This window comes from Lytechinus variegatus, chromosome 18 (genome assembly GCF_018143015.1).
Source record: "Lytechinus variegatus isolate NC3 chromosome 18, Lvar_3.0, whole genome shotgun sequence".
In the NCBI taxonomy this organism is placed as follows: domain Eukaryota; kingdom Metazoa; phylum Echinodermata; class Echinoidea; order Temnopleuroida; family Toxopneustidae; genus Lytechinus; species Lytechinus variegatus.
In genome coordinates, this window is record NC_054757.1 from 1,925,029 (window position 1) to 1,937,790 (window position 12,762).

Genomic DNA, 12,762 nt, shown 5'->3' on the forward strand with positions numbered 1-12,762 from the left:
GAATAAATCCAAAAATATAGGGAATGTATCTATACCGTAAACATGACCACATTTTGCGACTACTGCAAACGAGTGTAAAAAGCCACCTCTTTATCAGACAATAATAGGTCCATGATCTGACACGTTTAATTCAAGAAAAGGAAAACAATGTTGAAAGGGTACCTTTATCCCTGTCAATAATTGTTGTATTCTTTCGTATTAAGTCATAAGCTTAAGTAAATCCAGATATAGGTTAAATTAAAGAGGGAGTCAGCCCCTACAAAATTTGATTTGAATAAAAAGTTAGATTGCTTTATTTTAATTAAAATCATATTTGAAATAAAATTTGTTAAGGAAATCCCATAGTTTCGTGTATTTCCACAAAGAAATAATATTATACACAACAAAATGATATGCAAATCAGAGAGCCAATGATGTCACGACATCACTATTTTTTATATGAATTATGGAATATTCCATTTTTGTAAGAATGGAAAATAAGGATTTTATGTATAGAGGTTACATCAAAAGTATGTATATCAAAGACTGATGGCTTATATGATGTTTGAAAATAAACATGATAAATAAATTGATGAGAAATCCACTTTCCAAATTTAATTCCAAGCACTCAGAAACACGGGCTATACATCAATGTGCGGCCCAATTCTTCTTGACATCATGGTCATATTCAAACAGACTTTGAAGGGTGGGTTTTTTCAGGTTTTCACTATTTTTCCCCTCAAAAAAGGCAAAGTGCTATAGCATCACACAATGATCACATTGTAAGGTTTGGAAATATGAGAATCGATCAGAAATTAGGCCCGCTTTTCAAATTTCTTTCCAAGTCAACAGAAGCTGCAAATTGCAGGGCTATACGCTCCAACTCCCCTCGTCATATTCAAACAGATTTTATTTCTTTTTAAGACATTTGCAGAGTCGACCCTTCTTAGTTATTTTCCATTTAATTTATTCACAACGTTGCTATAACTAAATTTTACCTTTACATTTCGCTTAATTCGATCTGTTCGAACCCTTTGTGAACTTGAATCAGTGTTCCCATGGGCTAAGAAAAAGAGGTGGTTAATTTATCGTGGGTTCCTTTCAAATCCGATACTGAAATAGCCTTGATTTCCGATTTGAGACGTGGATTTATTTAAAAGTAACGGGGTGGCCTACATCGAATTGTCTATAGGGTCTAAAAAGCACACTGAAAGTAATATAAAAAAAAAGTTTTCAGAGAGCAAACCCCGAAAGTATATTCAAATTGGGATGAAATTTGATGAGATCTATCAGCTGTGATGTGGAGCAACGATGAGATATTCAACGTGAACTTGCATCGGACGATGCACTTCTGACATCGTTTAAGTATATCATGTTGTTTGCTGTAGGCCCTATATTTCAGGGGCGGTGGAACCGGGTGGCAGGGGGGCACTTGCCCCTCCCCCCATAAAAATAAAATAAATAAATGAAATAAAATGAATTATGAATTCCTCATAGGAAAAAATGCCCCTTTTGAAATAAAAATTGCCTTTTTCAAAATGAAAATGTACACTTTCTTCAAAATGAAATGCCCTTTTAGAAATACATGTAAAACATATTACATTTTAGGTTAGAAAAAACATAAAAAAATTGGCTCGCGCTTTACGCTCGCATCAGTTACTGTTTAGTGAGGTACTCATTCTGTCCTTGCCTACAACAATGCTTAGAATGTCCAGTTTTCAGGTTAGAATATCAAAAATTTTTGGCTCGTGTTTTGCATTTATGATTGTCTAGTAAGGTACTCATTCTGTTCTTGGTTACAAAAAGTGCTTAGAATGTTCAGTTTTCAGGTTGGAATATCACAAATATGGCGCTCGCGGAAAAATAAAGCATAAATATTTATTTTATCAATCAGAAATAGCTTCAAAAATTCTCCCCTCAACTTAATAAGTACAAACACATAACTGCTTCATGCAGGTGAAAATCTCATGGTGAAAGTATCCGTTCGCACCAATTTGCCTTGTCCCCTCCCCCAAACGAAAATAAGTTCCGCCGCCCCTGGTATATTTAAAGAAACTGTTGCTGGGCTAGCGCCATGAGCGTCTCCAGATGGTGTGTGCATTTAATAAAATATCACTGTTAGGTTTTCATTATTTTTTCAAAGTTATTATTATTATGCGGGTGTCTAATACTTTGTGTTGGAGCACTTTCAAATTTTCTGACAAGCGAAAAATCATTCTTCCAACATAAAGGAGTGCATTTGTTACAAAAATATATTCGGAAATCAGTAGAAATTTAGGAGGAACTGAGGGAAGAAATTTGGGGGGCTCAGTGGGCAATTACGCATTGTTTGTTAGGTTTGTTGTTGTTTTTTTGTCTTCTTCTGGCGTATATTGTCCTACTGTTGTCTTGTGGTAAGCAAAAAAGGGTATTTGAAATTAAGTTTAATCACCATGAGCGATGAGCGTTCCCAGTTTTTGATCATCTTTATTTGCGAAATTTCTAACTCATTCTGGCTTGTTTTTGTTTGTAACATAAAAATACTAAGCATATCTGCCTCTGTTTAAAATTATTGTTATTACATTCAATTCACCCACTTCTCATTCTTGTCATTACTTTGATTTTTCCATTCGAAGTCTAATATGCATCTTGGTGGTTTGATGCATCTTGGTGGTTTGATTGGGGAATTCGATACCTCGTAAACATCTCATGAGACTAAATTTGACAGTACTCGTTAAACTTGACGTCTCTTTCGATGAAATTCCACTTGGGACTCTTTATCAGTTTACGTACTGTTTAGGGCTCACTTAACAATGTAGTCAAAGTCAAAGACAAATCGCACTATTAGTATCCCTCACTCACACTCGCTGAGGTCACGAGGTCACATCGGGTCAGGTTAAGGTCATATTTCGACTTCAGTTCATGAAGAAATTAGTTTGCCATTGTTTTGTAATCATCTGGTAGTCTCGGGGGAGGGGGGGGGTAGAAATTCAGTTATTTACATCAGAGGAGAAAGATGGAAGAGAAGATTAAGAGGAGAAAAGAAAACTGGACCGATCGTGGTAGAACTAAGAACCAGTGGCATTTGATACAATCAAATGCAATACATACACTGTAAAAAATGAAGTGCTAATTTTTGTATAGTGACTGCACTACGAGTGCTAATTTTCTAGTTTAAATTTGCACTAGAAAATCAGCACTCGTGGTGCAGTCATTATACAAACAGTGAAAGTGCTAAATTAGCACTTCATTTTTACAGTGCAAATTGCAGTATTGATGCTAGATTTTATTTTTGTTTATGCGCACCCGTCGTGCATTTCACTTGAAATATTCTCTCTCTCATTCAATCTAGATTCAATTATATTTTCAAATTCCGCAGTATTTACCATCACGCTTCAATGTCGGTACCCCCGAACTCGTAAGAACATGATGGAACACAGCTTCGATGAAAAAGAGAAAAGTAAGAAATAGGAGAAAAGGAAAGAAAATGAAAGTGGAGAGGTGAAAAATAACATTATCTATGTCAAAATGTAGCAAGACTGAATAGTCAACAATTTCACTTGCTCGCGGACTATCTAGAAATTTTGCTCTGTACATATATTATGCTTCCCCCCCCCCCCTAATTTTTTCTCGCTCATTTGCGCCAGTGATAAAGAGCAAGGCATCTTATGAATTCCGATTTTTTTTTTTACGCAATGATTGTCTTGTTATCATTATTTGCTCGAGATAGAATGATGTCATATTGCCAGCATGATCATAATAATGTAGATTGTGTTCCCCGTGGGAAAGCCAGGCTTACCGTGCACTTGTTAGCCAAGACTAGTTCGTGACCTGCCCCAGAGCAGCGGGATATATTTCATAAATCAGTGCTGTTGCCAAAATCCGATAGGTGAACAGTGATTAGAAACTAAAATGTTACTGTCTCTTATTTTGCGTGGATTCTATTCATATTTCACATCATTTTGCTAATTGGGGGTTGTTTTTCGTACCTCTCTTCAATTCAAAATCATATTTATATGATTGCAAAAATCAAACTTATATAAGTTGATTTTTGCAACAACGGAGTAGATAATTCAATGAATGTTCAGTTATATAAGAAATATAAAAATATAACAATGTAGTCTAGAAAGGCACAATTTTTTTTATGATATACCTAAAGTCCGTCGTGCAGATTCTGATGAAAAAAAAATAGCCAAATGTAATCGATTATGTTTTAATATTGGATATTGGCTGCGCATAGGTATGCTTATCATATACAGATTCATAGTTCAGTGTCTTGACGGAAGAGGGGAACGGGGTCAACACAACACAATTCAATTTCAATTCAATTCAATCCTCCAATCTCTGTCTTAAGGTAAGGGGTGCTAATGATCTTTAAACTTTGTATGTTGTTTTTGTTTATCGTTGGTCTCCTACTTGTCAATTATACCACATCTGTCTTAAGATTTGAAACTAAATATTGTTAAGACGAAAACCAGATTAATTATTGTTTTCAGTTGATAAAATAATTCACCTTCTGTCCCTTTGTTGTATTCGTATTCACTCTCCTATTACTTTGTTGACAAGGGGCACCCCCTCCTACCAGCATTGCATTGGCTTCGCCACCACCGAATGGTATGCAAGGCATGAATGATATATCTAGTTCATGACCCGCTGTCATGAATCCTTCGTGCTTTATAATATCACCGACAAAATGAAATGGATAGTATATGATTGTTTAGCTCGTATGCCAGAATAGTTTATAGGGCTATCATGAATTAGGATTTGATATGCTAGGCTGGTATCTGTCTGTACTATTGGTTATAGGCGGAGATCTAAAGAATATGTTTGCAAGATGACAATCTGTTACTTCTTTGCTCATATTCAAAGCATTTAATAGCTAAAGGAACAAGCATATGCATAATCAGGGGCTATAGACAGAGGACGACTGCCCCCAGTGTAAAAAAAAACGGAAGACAAAATAAGAAAAAGAGGAAGAAAATGCCCCAAATAAATCAATTGGGTATAACACTGAAAATTGTATGCAATTTGCAAGTAAAACCTAAAGAAACAAAGCTACAGCATTTTCAAGTTCAATTCATTTTATTAAATTATAAAGAAAATAATATACAAACCAAAATATATACAAATTGTATCAATAAACAACACAAAATATCCTCTAGTGACACAAACTCCATGATAGCCCAACATTCTGTTTTACATTGTACCGTCAACGTTTTACAGAGTGGATGAGATTCGCTATCAATTATGTTAGTCCAGGATAGGCCCCATAGAAACTTGACCAAACCTTGTTTTTTTATATATACAATATTATTTGATGGTTTCTTGTCAATTCGAGGGTGCTGATTACGAATCTGGATGATGCCACTCGTGTAACCTTGAGCATTTTCCGCAAATTGGCAAAATCCAATATGGCCGCCAAAATATGCAAATTACCCATAAAAATCCTAAAATTGTCCGCACATTGGCTATGAAATGCATGGAAGCGTGTGGCAGGAGTAAAATACACTCTGAAAAAATAATTTTTGACAAAATATTTATTTTCCTGATATTCAAAATGGCCGCCATAGTCCATTGTATACTCTATTATGTACAATATGAATAGGGAAAACTAATTTTTACAAAAATGAGCACTAAACCGCAAAAAATCGCGATATATGAACGAAGTAATATTATGCAAATCATCATTACTAACGAGATATATCATTTATTATGTCATAAATGGGAACATTTCTCCATTTTGATGTCTAAAATGGCCGCCACTGGCCCAAACAGTATTGCGTACAATGGCAATGGGGGCCAAAAAATTCACAAGAGTGATCACTAAAATGCATATTATTAAGATTAAACGAGTGGAATACTGACTAAAAACATAATTGTTAACGAAATATATTATTAATAAATTTAATATGCCATGTATGTGATGAATGTTGTATTTAGATATTCAAAATGTCTGCCAAAGGCCCTAAAAGCATTATCCACAATGAGAAAGTGGGGCAAAGAAATCACAAGAGTGATCACTAAAATGCATATTATATGTGATAAATTCATGGGATACTGTTTAAAAACGTATTTTCTAACGAAATACATCATTCAGGTTTAAAGTTTGTGTTAAATACTGTATTTTTACTTTCAAAATGGCCGCCAGAGACATTAACAGTCTTATGCACAATGCAAAGTGGGAAACCAATATTCACAAGAGTGAGCACCATAAATGCAGATATTAGTGATCTATGAGTAAAATATTGTCTGAAAGCATAATTTCTATTAAGAGATATCATTTATTATGCCAGATAGGTGATAGATACTGTTATTGGAAAGTCAAAATGGCCGCTACAGGCCCTACGATATTATACACAATGTGAATGGGAACAAATTATTTCATCAGAATTTGGCTTTGCTTGGCCAATTGGGGATGTATGAGTGAAATATCGTCTGAAAACATGATTTATAACAAAATATATGATATCTTATGTAATTTATGTGATGAATGCTGTATTTTTACATTCAAAATTGCCGCCATAATCCCTATATTTATCATGTACAATGCGAATGGAGAAACTAATTTTCACAAGAGTGAGAATCATGAAATGCATATGACTGTGATATACGAGTAAAAATATTGTCTTAAACATGATTTCTAACTAAATACATCACATATTGGTTGTGGAGGTTATGAATGCTGTACTTTGAAATCCAAAATGGCTTTGAGGTCCTAAAAGTATTATGTACATTGTAACATTAGACATATAATTTTGACAGAATTTGGCTTTGTTTGACTCTAAATATTGCCTATTATTGTGAATTCTGATGCAAGGGTGAAATATTGTCTAACACCATGGTTTCTAACGAGATATATCATAATGTTGTGTATTCAAGGTGATAAACACTGCATTTTTAAATTGAAAATGGCCAACATAAGCCCTTATCGTATAATATACAATTTTAGTGTAGACAAATAATGTTCACAAAAAGGGCATATGGCAGCCATTTTGTATGTTGAAATACATTATTTATCACATAAATTACATAAGAGATGATATATTTTGTCATAAATCATGTTTTCAGACGATATTTCACTCATACATCACCATTTGGCCAAGCAAAGCCAAATTCTGATGAAATAATTTGTTCCCATTCACATTGTGTATAATATCGTAGGGCCTGTAGCGGCCATTTTGACTTTCCAATAACAGTATCTATCACCTATCTGGCATAATAAATGATATCTCTTAATAGAAATTATGCTTTCAGACAATATTTTACTCATAGATCACTAATATCTGCATTTATGGTGCTCACTCTTGTGAATATTGGTTTCCCACTTTGCATTGTGCATAAGACTGTTAATGTCTCTGGCGGCCATTTTGAAAGTAAAAATACAGTATTTAACACAAACTTTAAACCTGAATGATGTATTTCGTTAGAAAATACGTTTTTAAACAGTATCCCATGAATTTATCACATATATATGCATTTTAGTGATCACTCTTGTGATTTCTTTGCCCCTCTTTCTCATTGTGCATAATGCTTTTAGGGCCTTTGGCAGCCATTTTGAATATCTAAATACAACATTCATCACATACATAAATATATTACGTTAACAATTATGTTTTTAGTCAGTATTCCACTCGTTTAATCTTAATAATATGCATTTTAGTGATCACTCTTGTGAATTTTTTGGCCCCCATTGCCATTGTACGCAATACTGTTTGGGCCAGTGGCGGCCATTTTAGATATCAAAATACAGAAATATTCCCATTTATGATATAATAAATGGTATATCTCTTTAGTAATAATGATTTGCATATATCACTTCGTTCATACATCGCGATTTCTTTGCGGTTTAGTGCTCACTTTTGTGAAAGCTAGTTTTCCATATTCATATCGTACATAATATAGTATACAATGGACTATGGCGGCCATTTTAAATATGAGGAAAATAAATATTTTGTCAAAAATTGTTTTTTCAGGGAGTATCTCACTCCTGCAAAACAATTTCATGCATTTCGTAGCTAATGTGCGGACAATTTTAGGATTTTTATGGGTAATTTGCATATTTTGGCGGCCATATTGGATTTTGCCAATTTGCGGAAAATGCTCAAGGTTACACGAGTGGCATCATTCAGATTCGTAATCAGCACCCTCGAATTGACAAGAAACCATCAAAAAATATTGTATATATAAAAAAACAAGGTTACGCCTCTTCTATCCTGGACTATGTCTACTACATGTAGTCTCATCATAATAACGAAGCATGTGGATCAGACCGGGTGTATTTTTGTCAGGACTTGCGCCACATAAACACAAGAGGGCGCACGTACCGGTAGCAGAACAGAGCTGTGTAAAAGAACATGACTTGGGGAAACGTCTTTTGCCTGGGGCTATTATTCTACCCAACTAATCTTTAAGAGGACCTTTAAGTCCTTTCATCTACATTAGCATCAATGGCAGTGATGCACGAACTGACCGTGACCTAGATCTTTCGAATCTCACCCTTGGCAGACGTTATTCGTGGAAGACTAGTTTATTAATGAAAGCACGTCCAACACACCTTATGCATGCCAAGTGAGGTCATCTGTGTACATGGATAATTGCATTCGATTCCACATGACTTTCTGTGTTGGATAAGTTCCAGGTGCTACAGGTCTCAATGAAAGGTGTATGTACCGAATCACGAGGAAAAGGAACGTGTTCATCATTCTGAAATTAATGATAAATTGCCATATATCAACAATCCCGGCCCATGTCAGTCCCAGCGGATAGGATGTAAAGCCATTAGTATATTGCATTTTACCCATTTTGGAACTTAAACAAAACAACAACGGATACGTAGAGATTTAACAGACAGAGACCTGGGGCCCGTCTTACAAAGAGTTGCGTTTGATCCGATCAATTCCAACTATGGAAAGCCAGCAACGTCAACAACGTTTATGCATATTTGTTCAACATATATTCTAGAAATGACATATATTCATACACCCTAATCATTTGATCTATACTGTACATTCAAGTATGATTTTGCATATATTTTGCTTTGTATATTGATTTCTTAAATGATTGAAAATCAATTGAATTGAATTGAATTAACTCTTTGACAATTCAGTATGCTTCTCTTTGTTTTCAAAGGACATTTAGCAAATTTCCAAAAGAAAAAGTTATGACACTGATTGATTTCCATAGAGTTGGGTCAATCGTAACTCTTTGTAGGACGGGGCCCAGGCATTCAGGTCGTAGTGTTCAATTACAACTTTACAAGCCGCCCCCCCCCCCCTCGATTCCTTTCCATAATGCTCTATACTGCTTTTCTTCAAAATGTGAATCCGTTAATTACTTAATTTGTACTATGTTTGAACTGGAAATGAAAGTGATTGATTGAATTAAATTGAATCACTGAATTTACTGTCTAAAATCAACCCTTTTTTCAAAACGCCAGTTTCCAAATGATATGCAACAGACATCATCAGCGGCAAAATGTATTTTTTTTCATTTGATGTTTCATCTGGTTATTTCCACCGGAAATCTTTCTGTTTATTTTCATGGATTCTCTCTTTTGGTCCCACGTGTAGCTTATTCTGTTATCTCAACCTTACCCTTGAACCTCGGGGTAAAACAACTTGATCTCGAAGCGAAATGATGAGATATGAGCAGCGATTCGTCAACTTGTAGACGATTTTTTTCCTTCTGGCTCGACTTTGAACAATCATGATGCCGCATCTGAAATATACATTGTGACGTCACAAATAACATATCCTTTCTTATTTTGATGGTATAGATGCTAATGTAATGTCGCATCCTACGTTGAGATAACCTTGAACCTAAGAACTTGAAAACAGTCCAACTGAGCTAGGAAGCATGTCACATAGGTTGGAGAAATGCAAGAGAAAGGAAGAGGCCGAGTTTTAATAAAAGAAAGAGAAAGTAAAAAGGGAGAAAGCAAATAACAATGAAAGAAAGAAAGAAAAACAGTGAAGGCAAAATAAATCGTTTAACGTGTCTTTGCTGATAATTATTTCTTACCCCCGCTCCCATCCTTGCTTCATTTCAACAAGAAGATGTATCTCCATGTTTTCATTAACCCGAGAATGCGGTGATGATTTTTTTTTGCAATGATCTTACTTTCAAAACGAGGCTCTTAATATGGCGGGTGGTCAGAGAAAAGAGAAATCGAAAATTTCCACATCTTTGTTCGCCTCATTTCCTCGCAGCTATACTCTAAATTCCAAGGATTTAAAAAAAAAATCCAGATCGGCTGCCAATAGTGACCAGCCGAATATTACATTTTTATTTAAACCTCGTTGATTTAAATACAAATGTAAAAGATTTGAAATTTAAATCTTTCGAGATTTAAAAGTTAATCCTTAAGATTTAGAATAAATTAAAATTTCGGCTGGTCATTATTCACAGCCGATCTGGATTTGTTTTAAATCTTTGCAATTAATTAATTAATCTGCGAAAAAGTCCAGACAGCCCCTCAACCCTGCCCCTTAAAAAACGATATAATTAAAAAGAAGACATACAGGACCTAGAACAAGTATATCTTTCTAAATAATCATGTAAAGCAATGAGACAACAATATTGATATCATATATATACCCCCAGAGAATATAAACATGATGGGTCAAGAATTACATGATCGAGATTTCATTTCATAGAAATCAGGATATTTGCAATATTTCTTTGCTGGAGGTCAAGAAACATTAATAAAACAAACAGAATATACTAAGATATTTTCCAGACACGGGCATTGATAATAGAGAATAAACATCTCCCGAGTAGATGTGATTTAAGAAGAAAAAAAAACAGTACGAGTTCAAGTCCCATTAAAGGATAAACTGGATTGGAGGTTAGACAGCGTTATCATCTGAATGGATTTATGAAATATATGCATTTGACAGAAAGTGAAAGATAACCGAAATCATTTTCCAAGAATTTGCATGCTTATTAAAAACAATTATTTTATCCGCCCCCTCCTCCTCCCTCTCTACTGAAACCCCACCCAATATTAGTTTAATCTCTGGCTGTGTCTTCTTGTCCGTTACGTAAATGTTGTTCACTTGTGCTTGTCGAATCCTGATGCGTGGTCATTCTTGACATTTTGGGCTAATTCTGTTATTTATTTGAGGAAAAACAATAAGACTATACATCACCTATATCATTCATATTGTAGGGACATATTAATAGGAAGTACAAGCCTTGCTTGTAATTTAGATTCTACCACTATTTTTAGCAGAAACCCCCCATTTGACTTATTGTACTTAGTCGTTGAATCCTTTGTTAATTTTGTAGACATTTTCACTTTTTCAACTTGATAAGTAATTCAATTATTCTTTGTTTGTCATTATAATATATATTGCATTTATCATGTTTATGAGGCACCCATTCAATGGAGCACTATATACATGATATAGACCATGAATGTAAGAGTGGAAAAAATGAAGTCATATAAAATAAAATTTAAAAAAGGCCCTCTTTATCTTTATTATATCCTCTTAGAGTGGGTGGATCCAAGCAGATGACGATGAATACATTATAGAGCCACTGGAAGCTGAGGACCAATCAGCGTACAACTTGACCGATGGACATCTCCACGTCATGTATAGGAGGCGGGACTTCAGGTCAGACACGGTCGGATTGGGTACTGCTAATGGAGGTAAAAATAAGCCCCTCCCATTTAGTCACATGAAATCGGGAGGAATAAATACTACATTTTTCGTTACCTGAAAGAGTAAGGTTTACATGGCTAAATGCTGGATGTGCAGTATCATATTAATGTTTAATTAGTAAGCTTCCATTAAAAATAAAAACGCGAATAATAGCGAAGACGAATGAATAAATATGTTGTAATTATAAACGGATTAATAGATTTATGAAGAAATGAAAGAATGAATGATTAAATGAAGAAAAATAAATAAATGCAGCATGCAAACATGGCATCGATGTATTATGCATGAATGACCGACGGACTGACTGACTGACCGACCGATTGATTGAATGAATAAATGAATGAACGAATGAATGAATGAATAAATGAATGAATGAACAAACGAACAGACAAATGAATGAATGAATGAATGAATGGTTGATTGATTTGAAGAATGAATGAATAATTGGATGATTAATAAGTGAATGAATATTATGAATGAATGAATGGATGATGCACTTAATAGGGAAGTAAATGATCTTCCATTTTCCTTCACAGCATCATTTAGTACCAATCTCGTCAACGACACCACCGCCGACCTCCCACTCTTCGACGAGGAAGACGATGTCGATCAAGACAACGACCCATCGGGTCATCGAGCGAAGCGACGAGCTGGTCGGTACGCGGCAGGGAGACAGAACTACGTCGAGACAATGATCACTGTGGACGCTGCTATGCATTCGTTTCATGGAGAGTCAGCAGTCAACATCTACGTCATTACCATGATTCATATCGTAAATTATCTTCTTGAATTAGGATTTTTTTTTATTTTTATCACTGTTTATTCCATTTATCATATTTTTTCTAGAGTAAATTCAGTTCAATTGTTCACAAGGTACAATCATGGCTGAACGCAGACATTTTGGGGGTTTCATGACATTTACTTCGACGACAACTGCTTTTATTTGCTGCAAATTCGACTTCAACCCTGGAATTAAAACTATACCCTATCCTAAACCAAACAAAAAAAAACCTACTGTAACCTTAACCCTAACCATATATCTTAGAAGAAATAAAGCCTAGAGCAAATGTCGTGTTACCATTTTTTTTTCCATGTGGAAGGCAAGGCACACATACAGCCATAGGGGCGGGCGCTCTTG

General features: G+C 35.0%; 1 protein-coding gene across 3 annotated transcripts in view; it reads left to right on the plus strand.

Annotated features, from left to right (window-relative positions):
- LOC121432030 (A disintegrin and metalloproteinase with thrombospondin motifs 3-like) overlaps nt 1-12,762 on the plus strand; it is an 80,558-nt gene that overhangs the window by 28,078 nt on the left and 39,718 nt on the right. For all 3 annotated transcript variants that reach the window (XM_041629848.1, XM_041629850.1, XM_041629849.1), the window contains exons 4-5: nt 11,455-11,611; nt 12,161-12,396. In XM_041629848.1, coding sequence (XP_041485782.1) covers nt 11,455-11,611; nt 12,161-12,396 — 393 coding nt within the window. The remainder of the gene's footprint in view (nt 1-11,454; nt 11,612-12,160; nt 12,397-12,762) is intronic.